The sequence below is a fragment of the Streptopelia decaocto genome (genome assembly GCF_964273445.1).
Source record: "Streptopelia decaocto genome assembly, chromosome: 6".
Lineage (NCBI taxonomy): Eukaryota > Metazoa > Chordata > Aves > Columbiformes > Columbidae > Streptopelia > Streptopelia decaocto.
The window spans coordinates 21,768,400-21,781,313 of NC_138660.1; the positions used below are offsets into that span (position 1 = coordinate 21,768,400).

The 12,914-nt window shown below is 45.3% G+C and overlaps 1 protein-coding gene across 9 annotated transcripts in view; it reads right to left on the minus strand.

Moving 5' to 3' along the window:
• Positions 1-2,763: 2,763 nt before the first annotated feature.
• ST6GAL1 (ST6 beta-galactoside alpha-2,6-sialyltransferase 1) overlaps positions 2,764-12,914 on the minus strand; it is a 43,539-nt gene continuing 33,388 nt past the window's right edge. For all 9 annotated transcript variants that reach the window (XM_082055819.1, XM_082055821.1, XM_082055826.1 and 6 more), the window contains 4 exons: positions 12,171-12,268; positions 7,601-7,702; positions 6,173-6,347; positions 2,764-4,248 (listed from right to left, as the gene is read on the minus strand). In XM_082055819.1, coding sequence (XP_081911945.1) covers positions 4,007-4,248; positions 6,173-6,347; positions 7,601-7,702; positions 12,171-12,268 — 617 coding nt within the window. In that variant the 3' untranslated portion in view covers positions 2,764-4,006. The remainder of the gene's footprint in view (positions 4,249-6,172; positions 6,348-7,600; positions 7,703-12,170; positions 12,269-12,914) is intronic.

Below are 12,914 nucleotides of genomic sequence, written 5' to 3' on the forward strand. Positions count from 1 at the left end.
TGGCATGTTGTTTCAGGAGCATTTGCTAGGTTCTAAGATATATATGACCATGCACAGAAAAATTATCTGCTCCAAAATGAAGCCTGATGCTTTTGCACTGTGCCTCACAGCACATGTTTCCCTGCAAGGCAGGTACAATTCATAAGTGAAAACAAATACCCACAGTGCTGGACAAGAGCATCAGACTTCATGGTACACAGCAGAGAAGAATAAGCCATCTTGCTTGTGCCAGCACCTTTAGTTGGGTGCACACAGAGAATAAAAAGAGTATCTGGTTGGGGTGGCTTGTGTTTCTCTCCATGAAGCGCCAGCATGTACCATTTTAACCATCACTGTTGACAGACTTGTGCCTTGTCAGATCTAGTTCCCTCTCAACTACTCTATTCTTCTTAGGGAGGTGAGGAAGGGTGTGTTGACTCAGGTGCATACAATTTGAATTTCTGGGACTTCAGTGAAAGCAAAACAAACTACAGGCAGTTTTGCCAGCCCAGACAATGAAAGCTCTCCTTCAGAGACAATGAAGTCCAGTGTTCCTCTGCCAGTAACACTGAATCATAAAATTGTTGGGGTTGGAAGGGACTTTTAAAGTTCATCTAGTCCAACTCCCCTACAATGAGCAGGCACATCGTCAACTGTCATTGCTTTTACACTGCCCAGGTATTTCCTCATGCAACCGTAAGACCCTGACAGCTGGACTTGGCTCCTCTGGGCTTTAGCCTCACCAAATAGCCTCTCTGCACCCACAGCCCTTGTTCTCTAGTGCACCAGAAGGCAAAAGGGCAGAAACACTTTCTAGCTGGAGTGCCAGATCAAGACCAATCTTTGCTCCATATCACACATTAATACATCTAAGACCAGATTCTTTCTTAAGATGGGTGTGTTTATAGTATGGAGAAAAAAAGTTTCACTTCCTGCTATCCTAACATCACAAATCAGTTTCTACCGCCTTGTCTAAATAAATTTTAATATTCGATTATCACAAGTCTTATCAAAGGTTGAGATTTCCTCCAGAAACTGTCTCCAGATTTGGAATTCTAGGTCTTTAGAGCCATTTTTAAAATCTGGATCAGCTAGGTTTTCAAAATGGCAAGCAAGAACCAATACATGCTCCCAGGAGCCCACACTTAGAAACAAGATATCTTGACAGTGTTTATCTACCAATTCACTGTCTTACTTAAAATATACTTTTTGCCAACTAAGCAGCACAGCTGAAGAAATAGATGGAATACTGGATAATGCAAATTTTAAACTTGAAGTCAGGACCATTCAAGGGTGACCTCTCTGAAATTAAGGTAGAGTTCTCATCAGCTCCCAGTATTTCCCTCTCATTCCCTTTATTTTCAGCACTCCAAAGGCTGTAGCTTCTGTGAGTGTTATAGATTAGTTTGTCTTGCAGGAAGGAGTTATGAAGTTACAGCTAAGGAAGAGTATTTCTAAGCACTGTTCAGAAACAGAAATAACAGCACAATCAGGGGGAGAGATCTCTCCTACATCAAAATCCCAAATAATCCCTTCATTCTCCTCCTCCCCAGACTTGCTGACCTTCCCCTTCCATTATCATTATGGAGCATTTTTCCCAGTACTCGGCCCTTCAGTGGCTTACTGGAAAGGGCTGTGGTCTTCTCTTCCCGCTTTCCACATGGATAGAAAGCTGTTCACACTCTGGAAATGGTTAGGGACTGCGGGAGGGATGAGGCTTTTATTACAGTCTAGCTATGACTTCCCACTAACTTAAACTTGGCTCTTCTAAATACCAGACTTGTCATTATTTGCAAATTATGTTTGATTTGGATCTATGCAGCCAAAAAGAGACAAAAAAAAAAAAAAAAAAAAGAAGGACGGCTAACACTGGTCTATTTTAAGCTCTATCATAATTCCTGTAAAACGCTGTTTAGGTTGTAAATGAATCACATGCTGGATCTAGCTAAAACTGTTAGCATCATGCTTGATATTTCACGCCCAGTGCAACACTATCGTCCATCAGTAACTGAGGACTCTGGAAGACTCTGGGAAGCCTGATGGATGCTTTTTCTTCTTGCAGGAGCACTGCAGAGGAGATGGTTTGGCGGATCCCCAGGTGAAGAGCAGGCAGGCTGTGCTGGCTACACTGCTGCAAGGTGCCAGGCTGAGGAGGGTGCTGGTCCAGTCACCCAGGTGGTGGAAAATAACATTGTGAGAAACAACAAAGGAGACAGTCCAGGAAAAAAGGCAGAAGCTATTTGAATCCAAACTAAACACATACTAAGGTGGCAAATGGCTGTGGCAGACAACCCATTGATCCAAGGGCCAGAGGCAGGACTGTCACATACTAAGAGTGGAGATGGAAAGAGGTTCACTATGGCTGTCCCAAACCTCTGCTGGCTTTTCCACGGTAAGCTCTCCTTCCCTATCAGTGAAAATGAACGCTTAACAGGACACCACTGCTCATGGCCTTCATTGCATTCTTGTCCTAGAGCCCCTGAGCAGCCATGTAAAGACTTGAGGTTTTTTACATTTCTGTATGACACAATATACAATTTGTAACCACTGGCAGATCCAATGCGTCCCAATGGATAGGTGTGCAGAAATCCACCTCCGAGCTGGAGGAACTGCTCCCCAGCAGCCCTCTCACCCAGACTGGGCAAGAGCCACGAGCTTACTGGAACGAGGAGGGGAGCAGCTGCCCTCCCGGCTCTGCCTGCGCTGCTGCAAGGCTGGTACACGTCCCAGGGGCCACAGAGCAATCACATTTACACTGGTTTCACCAAGGCAAGAACAGGTCAATGACTTCACAGGATTTATTCAAAACAGAAGAAAAAGCTTTCTTTACTGACATCATGAAACACACCAGTACGGAAGAGGACGGCGAAGGTGTTCTCACAGGCAGACAGAGGTTGCAGAGCTACTGCTTCTACCACACTGCTATGGGAAGAGTCCCTTGAGTAGGGGAAAGCTGCCCTCCCCAGTTCTGCCTGTTTCAGCATGAGAAGCAGGACATGCCCTCCTCCTACGCTCGCGAAGCATAGGGACCATGTATCTGCTCCCCGCCTATTCCGAAAGCACACAGCAACCAGGAGGTCACCTCAGTCAGCTTGCAGGGACCTGCAAGTCACCTCGCCAGCAGCCACATGGCATTTCTGTTACCAGAGACGGGGCAGCAAGTATTTGTCAATAACTGCAAAGGTAGAGCAGCAGAGAGCTGGGAAGAAGTACCGACTGCCAGTGAGTTCTCCCATTTGTGCTTCAGAGCACCTTCCCCAAACTGTTTCTGAAACAAGGCTGCTTCTGTACCAAGCACAGCATTGTATCAGAGAAGTAAATGTCTACTAAAATTTATTTTAAGAGATTAAAAAAAAGTAAAAAGATTAAAAAGTCTTGCAAGAATCATGGAATTGTGAATTGCCTCCCTCTTCCTTTGCCGAAAATGCTACCTGAATGATTTGAGAAGCCTTACAAGTTGAAAGGAAGTTCCCATGGTTATTTTACACACTGTTTATAAAATCAAATATCTCGGACTAAAAGTTTAGCTTATCAGTACACAGCTTTGACAGTATTTCCATAAATCCAAAGAGCTCCTAGGACTATGGGAAGAAGTGTTAAATTGTTTTTCTTGTTTCACAATGGACCAGGTTCTTGGCTGTCATAACCCCTTTGAAGTAAACTGAACTATATTCAGCATTTGATCCTGACTTGTGCAATTTCTGCTTAAAAAGCATCTCCTGCATCTCACATACATCATCATCAGTTGAGATGAAGACAGAGATGTCCACCTGCATGAGCCTGGCTCCATCAGGAGTAAATTTATTGCAGTGGCTCATGCGGATACTGAGTGGATGTACCACATTGTGTTAACATCGCCTTCCAGCTAGGAGAAATTAGGTACCAAAGTCCTAAGAGCAAGTGTTGCAACATGGAAGAACCATCAAAACACACCAGTGCTTAGACCTAACAAAACTGACAACCCTGATTTTAAAAAAAGTGCTTTGACAGTCAAGAAAAATTCCTAAACACACTAAAAACTGATCTGCTAGCAATGCACATTTCGGAAGCCAGGCAAAGTAACTTTCCCATGCATATAGATGTCCTCATCTGTGCCCTGGTTTATGTGCTTCACCAAGTTTTTCTCAAACAGGAGTGGGTGGTAAGCTCCCATGGTACAGGCACGGTCGTGAAACTTCTGGTAATAGTGGCAAATGTCCGTCTGTCGTTTGGAAGGGAGAAATTCGTACACGTGCACTTCATCACAGAGCGTCATCATGATCACGATGCCTAGGGACGGAGAGAAAGTAGACATCCCCATGTCAAACCACAGAACCGATTAAACATCCCAGCGAGACAGGCGGTCAGCAAGGAGCACCCAGCCCAAAGGGGAAGCGTTGCCTTTCAGAACATGCAGACAAGACAGGGAGAAAACAAGTCTGGCCAGACAGGGCTGTTTTCAGAAGCCCTCTCTTGCATAGCACATGATCGACTGCTTTCGCACCTAGTCCAACCCACCTTCTTTAGCAGGTGGATTGGACTAGACGATCTCCAGAGGTCTCTTCCAACCCCGACCATTCTGCGATTCTGTGACTTGATTGCAGCACTGTTTACAGTGACAGCAATGCCAAAAAGCCAATTTTTAAGAGCGCAACCATTCTCTGCGACCTTCATGGAAACTTGGGTGTCTGCCAACCATGCACTACAATTAGCTGATCCAAACAGCCCATCTCAAACCTGCCTGGGTAAGCAGCAATGAGACCTTCACCTTCTCCCCATCTTCCTCTTGTGAATGCAGGTGCTATAAAAGCGACTGTGCTTGGAGACGCTCACCCAGACCGAGCAGACTCCACTCCTCAGGACCCCCAGCTGCCCCACAGCAGAGCAGCACATGATGTGTATCACGGAAAATTCATGCAGTATCTGAGACATCAGGAACCATGCATGATCAGAGGAACAGTTTACAAAACATTAGAAGAACCCAACATAAGAAGAAACCACTTATTTAACCAAGGTGCACTTTAAGCACATTATCATCCACCTTTTGAAATGACAATTTTCATTCATTTAGGCCTCCAAGGAAACCCAGACCTGCAAACTGAACTTGTCTGTGCTCCTGAGCCTGGCAAGGTGACTTCTTTTACAAAGCAAGTAACTAGTCCTGAAGTTAAGCCACAGAGGAATTTGCTGTGTGCCATTGCCCAGTGCCTGCTTTCAAGCCCTGAACTCCCATTAACAACAATTTTGCTGCTGAAGTCATTGCCTACGCTGTTACGCAGTTGTTCTGCACGTACCCCAGCAATGACGTAACAGGTGCTGGGCCAGAGCAAGGCTGTGGCAGGAAACCAGCTGCTGGAGTGGCAAAAATAAGAAGTGACTGTTTGAATGGACATGGAAGGGCACCTCTGCCCCAGCAGCAATGGGAGCAGAGGAAGGGATAAAGCACAGCGGCTGGACATCCACATGGCAAACAAAGCCATACACCCATGCTGCAACTTCAAATACATGTGAACTTCCCTAGAAGTTCACTCCTTTTTATTCAGCTGATCATGAGATCTGCTCTCCAATAAGAAGGAAAAGCTTTGCAACAGCAGAATGAAAAATAAGCCCCTTTGCTGAGAGGCTGGATTTATCATGCTGACAAACAAGACATTAGCATGCTGAATAAGGGGGAATACAACTGAACTTTTCAGGACAGCTATTCCCCCTGACCACTCCCAACCCTCCAATAACTCTTTAGCTATACATATTTTTCCATATATCTGTATTTCCCTATTTATATATTTTAAATAGATATACATACATATGTTAAAAATAGGCAAGCACTGAGATTTCATCTCCACTAACCAGATTTATTTGCCTGACAAGGTCTGAGCCTGCAGGAGCCTTATCCTTCCTCTTGCACCCCAGGGGAACTGCTCTGGCGCTAGAAGTGAGAAATCCTAGAGAACATCTCGATGTTGCAATCTGCTCTCCTGTTTCCATATGGAACCAGGCCATGCTTATAACTGCTGTTTCAGAGGGGTGCTGCAAACCACTTACTTTAACACAACTGATCTGCTGCTTTAAAGACAGGAAGCTTAAATTTTGGCATAAGACAAACTCTGTAAAAGCAACTCCGATAAGCACTAGAAGTCTGCAGTTGTCTTGGAAAAAAGGCATCCTGGAGAGTTCCTGCAAACCTAACGGGAAGTTTAGAGGGCAATTTTCTTACCAAGCATTCCTGATGATGGTGGATTAGGCTGAATAGGCTCCAGTGAATTCTCCTGCAGAATATCCCAGAGTTGCCACTGCATTTTTGGATTCAGGATATAGAAGGGCTGCTCTGGATGTGTACTACGATACAACTTATAGCTTTCAAAAAAGTCATAGTCTGGTTTTCTGTACCACTGGAAAACAGAAACAAGAAGTCAGACTTTTTATTTCTAGTCCACTCGTTCCCAAACCCATCAGGAAACGAGGACAAGTCAACCTGCTTCTGCCAGGGGTCAAAGGTCCTGCTATACCTACACACACCCACCCTCTGTCCCCCACAACCGCATCTGCCCTTTGGGTCACTGTGGTGACTTGACTCAGTGACATGAGCAGGAATAAAAACCAAATCTCCTCTCTTTGGCAGTGAAGAATCATTAAATGAGATCAGCCATCTTATATAATTTCATTCTGCACCCCCCAATGTTGAGAAGTCAGCCTGAAACGTTACAGACCCCAACCCCTCTCTGTGCTGGAGTATGAAGCATCCTATTCTGCAGGCAGGTGTCCTCAGCACAGCCTCCTAAAACAGGCTGAGCTGATTTGCATCCCAAAACTTCCCCTTTCAGTAAAAACACTTATGAAGGGTTTATGATTCCTTAACGTAATTTTGAGATTTTTTTTCCTATGCTTAAAATATCTCTGGTTTTACTGACACTTGAGCATGCTGTACATACACCCTCGTGTGTCCTGGAGGTGTGGGGCTAGACACAAGAATAAACATCAGTGAGAAAACAGGAAATGCAGTCCAGAGAAAGGAGCGCAAAGACGTTTCAGTTACAGAGCTTAAAATAAAAGAATGGACTATTCACTCCTACCTGCTTTCACCCTGAGCCTCCAAAGCTCATCACTTATCAAATAACACCCTTTTGTACTCAATGTGAAAAGTGAATGCTAGAGGGATTGCAACACCCACTAGTGAAAGTCCATCTGACAGAGAGGAGATGTTTGCTAAGATCTTCAGAGGGTTTCCCAATCCATTCATCATGCATTGAGTATATCCATATCTGACTGGTGCTTGCAATATCCAAGCATCAACCATCTGCAAATCTTACAGCAGCTGTCAGTAATAGGAGATCGTCCTCTGACAAGATGACAACTGCTGCAGACAGCAGTGACCTCCCTGCAGCACCAGCCCCAGGAACAGCAAAGGTGGTGACCCCTTACACTTGGCCTGGGGCTCTTCACAGGGATTGGGAAAAGGCAAGTGTTTCTCTAGGAGCACACATGCATGAGTGCTCAGAGGTACACAAGCACACACCCATGATAACAAAGAGGTAGTCAAGAATGGCCTTAAAATGAGTGATCGCTCACATTAGGAGGAAGCACGTTAACAGATGCACTTCAAATCATATAAATCTGATTTTATTTACACAAAACTCAGCCTTACCTCATGAATTTCTGCATGATATGGTGCTGGATCCCAGACAATTAAGATTCCAGTGTTATACAGCTCTTCTCTCAGGAACTGCTGCTCCTCAACAGTTACAAGCTTGAATAACAACAACAAATACAATAATATACAACATGCTGTCAGAATTAGCAGGCAGCCAGACAATAAAACATACCTGAACACAGCCACAGCCACCCCAGTGCTGGTTACTGAGCATCCCCTACCTGCATGCAGGCAAGGACACAGCTCCCAGTGATGTCCTTCCAGCTCCCATCCCAGTCCTATCTAGCAGCACAGGATTTTGTGGAGAGAGCAGTGGGATGCACTTCGGCCCAGGGAGGCTGGAGTCTTTTGAAGGAAAGCAGCACAACAGCACATGGGCTAGAGACAGTATCAGCAGAGAGAGAATGCTCCACCAGACGCTTCCCTCAAATGAACCAAACCAGGTGGTTCAATCACAGAAGTTGACCTCTATGGTTTGCACACAACTGTCTCAGCTTGTGACACCAAAAGCCAACCCAGGTCTGCAGCAAGAAGCAAGCAGTCAGGATCAAATGAGACAGGGACTGATCTCCTGTCCTCCCCACCCAAAGGCATAATCCATATAGACACAGCTTGTAAACATCTGCTGAAGAAAAGCACCATCATAAAAAACAGCTCCCATTTGTGCTGATTTTCCCCATGGATCTAATTAAGAGCCAGCCAGTTTATGCCCAAGTACACCAGCAGCAGGCTGACCTCCTGTCCCCGTACCAGAGCACAAGGACACTCTTACCAGCCCAGATGCAAATTACTCCAAAAGCAACAAGGGTTTCCTTGCATCTGTTCTTAACTCTGGGGGATTAGGCTTTGGCCTTGACCATGAGTCCTGCCTAGGTTTCATTTCCTTACAGTAGCTAAAACATCTGGGCTGCTTGTGAGCTGGAGTGTGCAAGGCTGCAGGTGTGAATGTCTGCTCACTGCCCGGACAGCAGAGCAAGGAGAGGACATGGCAGGTGGTACCAGCAACCCCCGCGCCAGGTACGGTGCGACAGAGCACCCAACAGGACAGGAACGTGGCAAGGAACACGGGCACTTCATTCTCATTCCATTGTTTCTATTTAAAGGCTAGAAATCCTTCAGGAACTTTTCTGATGGGAAACATGTGAAAGGAGGATTCAAGAGAGATTGAGCATCAGGGAATGCAAAGGTCAGCCAAGCAAAGGCATGTGAGTTGGCAGAGGTACACAAACCCTAGAGAGCTGTGACAGGCACAAAAACAAAGGGATAAGAAACCAGGTGAGGAGCACCCCCACAAACACAATGTGTTCGCTATTTCCTTCCCCACACCACAGAGCTGAGTCCTGGCACTACCAGTAATCCATTCCTCACATAACCTGTTTGCTGGAGGAATCTGGCTCCCCAGATACCTTTAGTGACTATTTGTTCTGTTTAACAGCGATGGATTCTTTCCAAGTAGTTAAATTCATGTAAATTGCTACATCACTTATTTGTCTTGCCCAGCTTTTGTAATCCTAATTAGTTAAGTGATCTATTGATTTCCTAGTTAATTTGCTCTTTAGCCAATTGGCCATTTAACAAATATCTTGCTAATACAGCTCTTACCCTCCTGATATGTTTATTGACCTTATTAAAATAAGTTTCTTCTCTCCAACTACCACGGCCAATTCCTTGTAATCTAAATGTGCTCCCCTTTCCCATCACAATCTCACTCCATTCCACCGATGTGCTATCTCCTTTTTCTTCCTCCCTGCTGACTCATTAGTGCCAATAACAGCAAACACAGCCAAAGCAGAGAGGGCTCTCCATGACAGCGAGAAGCTGGACAAGGAGAACCATAAACAAGGGCTGTGAGGAACGAGGTACTCTGGTCCTCTGTCAGCTCTGCAGAAAAGAGCTGTGTCCTACAGAACCACATTGGCATTCCCCCCGCACACTCGTTAGCCCTTATTTTTGCAAGATGCGAGCACTTTCCCAGGGCAAATCAATGTCTTGTGTATGACTGCAGGAAAAAATGCCATTAAAGGACATGGTAGTGATGAACCAGTGAAGGTCTCAGAAAATCACAGCAATGCTAAAGAATATCTTGCTTTAGAACAACTACCAAGCTTATGGAGCTACACCCTATCCTCACATTTCTCCCCCCAGCCAGTATCAATCTGCTAATCTTTTCTTGTGCACACAGATGTACAAGATACCCCATACCACTGTTAAAACTATCCACCCCCTATATATGTGCTACAGACTGGTCAGCAAATTACAGAAAAATATCTTAAAATAGTTATTAAGGAACTTAGGGCCACTGGCCAAACACACCAAAGGGACACCATTCAATACAGACTAGTTCTGACAGGTTAGATCCAGGAGATCCCATTTCCTTCATTTTGGGAATAGATGGAGGATTGATCAATAGTAAGAGCCAAAATAAGAGCAGCTAAGCCACAATCCCATCCGTGTTCCAAGTGACCACTTAGTACATAAGAAAAACCAAACCTAGAACAAGAAGAAACTACAGCTTGTGCGGCCAGCGCCTGATGTCTGCAAGCAGCTGAAAACAAAATGCCACGAGGCAGCCCCACTAACAAGAGGGTTAAGATGATGTCACCATGACTAGAACAGCACCGAACCATTAAATGTGCATATAAAAACACAGAAGAAAACCAGGCTCCCAATCCAGTTATCCCTGAAGATAACAGGGACTGCAATTAGAGCTGTTCATTTTACAAACTCCAGAAGAAAGACTCCTGCACTGTTCACAGGGAGAGAATCTTTTGCTCCGTTTTGGCAGCTAGATCAACACCGCATTTTAGCCTCAAAAACTACAATAATTTTGTTCTCTCTGTAACTGAAATTTGTAAGCTGGTCTCCATTGAGAGGGGATGGTGGCAGATGAAAAGCGTCATCCACAGCTGCAGGCTAATCTGCATGGAGAACAGAAGCACTATGAAGGTACACTTAGTCCAAAATAAGAGCATCCACACAGAAAGTTATTACTGCTGTACTATCACACGGTTACCCTCCTCCCTGTGCAGATAACACTGGTACCACACAGGTCATGTACACAGTTTTGCTGGTAAATGACTTCATATCACAGCAAGTTTGGCAACGAGCACATCCTCCAGAGAAAGTTTTCTTAAGTGATAACACCAATCTGACATCATAAAAATACATACAGAAGGAAAAGAAAAAAAAATAGAGAGGTCAAACAGGGCAGAGGAAGGAGAATGTCAGCAGCCAGATATGTCTGCTAGAAACAGATTGGTTCAGAAAGATGAAACTGTCCCACATGTGGCTGGTGGTTTAAGGCAGGGGAATTGAGATGCAGCAAGCAGCACAACGGAGCACAGCAGCAAGGAGAACAGGTGAGACTCAAAAGCAGAAAGAGGCAGCAACAGTATTTGCTCAAGAAGCAAGAACACTCTTCAAAAGACATGCAGAATGAACTAGGGAAAGCTAGCTTCACATCTTGCCTTTGAAGAGCATGGCCAAGCTCCTGCTGCTGCTTTGAGAAACTTCAAACCTTGTTACAGGGCAGCACCTGCGAACCTCTCACACAAGAGCAGATGAGAAAACTCTGGGCCTATAAATCTCAGCTTTGGGGTGAGGAAAGTAAACTGCCTTAACAGTTCTGGAGAACAAAAGCTACGCTTTGGTCTCCCATCTCCCCATCACTCACCCCCTCAGTTTTAATGTGCCTACAGCCTCCTCCTGGGCAAGGAGGCGCCTGTACTCTGCTCTGCAATGCCGCACCACGTCTTGCATCCAATGACTCGTGGCTTCATCAGTATTTTACTGCCTCACTCCACCCCCTCACCAGCACACACTACTGAGATTTCCTCTTCTCTTTGCATGTCTACACTTGAAAATTCCTCTCCCCAAAACGGGCAAAAATGAAGGGCAACAGCTCTATGGGAGGAGGGTGCAAACACTCCCTGAGATGTACCTAGAGCAGTCACGGTCTCTTACTGTGGGTCTCACTCTGCTCCTGAATGGGTGGCACCCTAACCCTGATAATGTATTATTAGATGTGGTCCTAACCATTGAGAGTCTGCGTCAAAGCCTATTGAATTCCAAAAAAACTAGCAGAAGGACAGCCTCATACCTAGAAAGAGCTCTCAAAGAGTCAGGTAAAATTTAACTAGGTAAACAATGCCTTTTATTAAAGTTACTTTCTGCAATGCTCTGCAATGAGGTTCTGGACCCTCTGACTCACCCACCAGAGTCCATGCCCCCTCCTGGCTGCATGCAGGCTACAGCTTTAAAGGTGGGTCCTTCGACAATGGCCTTCAGGCATTTAACAGCCCTGGTTAATATGTTATCTACAGTCTGCAGCATTGCTGGGCAGAAAAGAAGTACTGTTCTTTTATCAGAAGCCAATTAAACTCCATTCTTCATATCCATCTGTGGGGCAGGCACAACTCATGTCTTGGCACAGCTTGGCTTGCTAAGCAGCATTTTAAAGACCTCCCAGCAGCAGATGAAGCCAGAAGCTCTGCTCCCAGGCAGTATGGGGAGGTTCACAGCTTTGCCACGCTTGGTCCATTTGGCGCATATTCATCAGACCTACCTGGGAGTTCACAAGACGAATCGTTGTCTTTTGCCCCACATCTTCCTGAAACCCCTTGATAGGAGCCCCGTTGAATCGCAAGACGGCATCGTGACTGTCTGAAAGCAAAAGAGAGTAAAAACCTGTGAGCTAACAACTGGTTTTGGAGTGACAGGAGAGATGTGTTACTCCCCTTCATTTCTAATACACTCTGGCTAGACCGTGGCTTTCCAACTACAAGTATCAAGCCAGATTCTATGGAAGAAGTCATTAGTCTAACTTCATGATCAATAAACTTTTAAAAATCCACTTTTTTATACCACAATGCACTGCAAGCTCAGAGTGCAGCCCTAGCATTTGCCCTGCACAGAGGAATGCTGTGTCTCCCTCCCTTTTCCTCTTCTTCCTTCCAAACACTCTAAGAGGAGATGATAGACCAATATACAATTAATTTACCATGTGGCTGGCTGCAAACTAAGGAACTAGGAAATAACAGTGAGCCAGCATCCTCTCTTGCAGTCTGGAGGCTGACCAGCCTGAGAAACATGTATAATAACCTCAGTGGAAAACAAAGCTGGTTTCAGCCTGCCAGTGTGCCTCCCACGTTACAGAAATAAAACCACCGCTGTGCATTTAACAGGCGCAGCTTGTTACATGCCTTGGGATTCACTGCATTTTCCTCTGCTGGCATCATCTCTGAAGACAGCACAGCATTCCTGCAGCATCCTCCTCTGCCTCTGCACAGCCGGCCGTGCTGCTGTAACG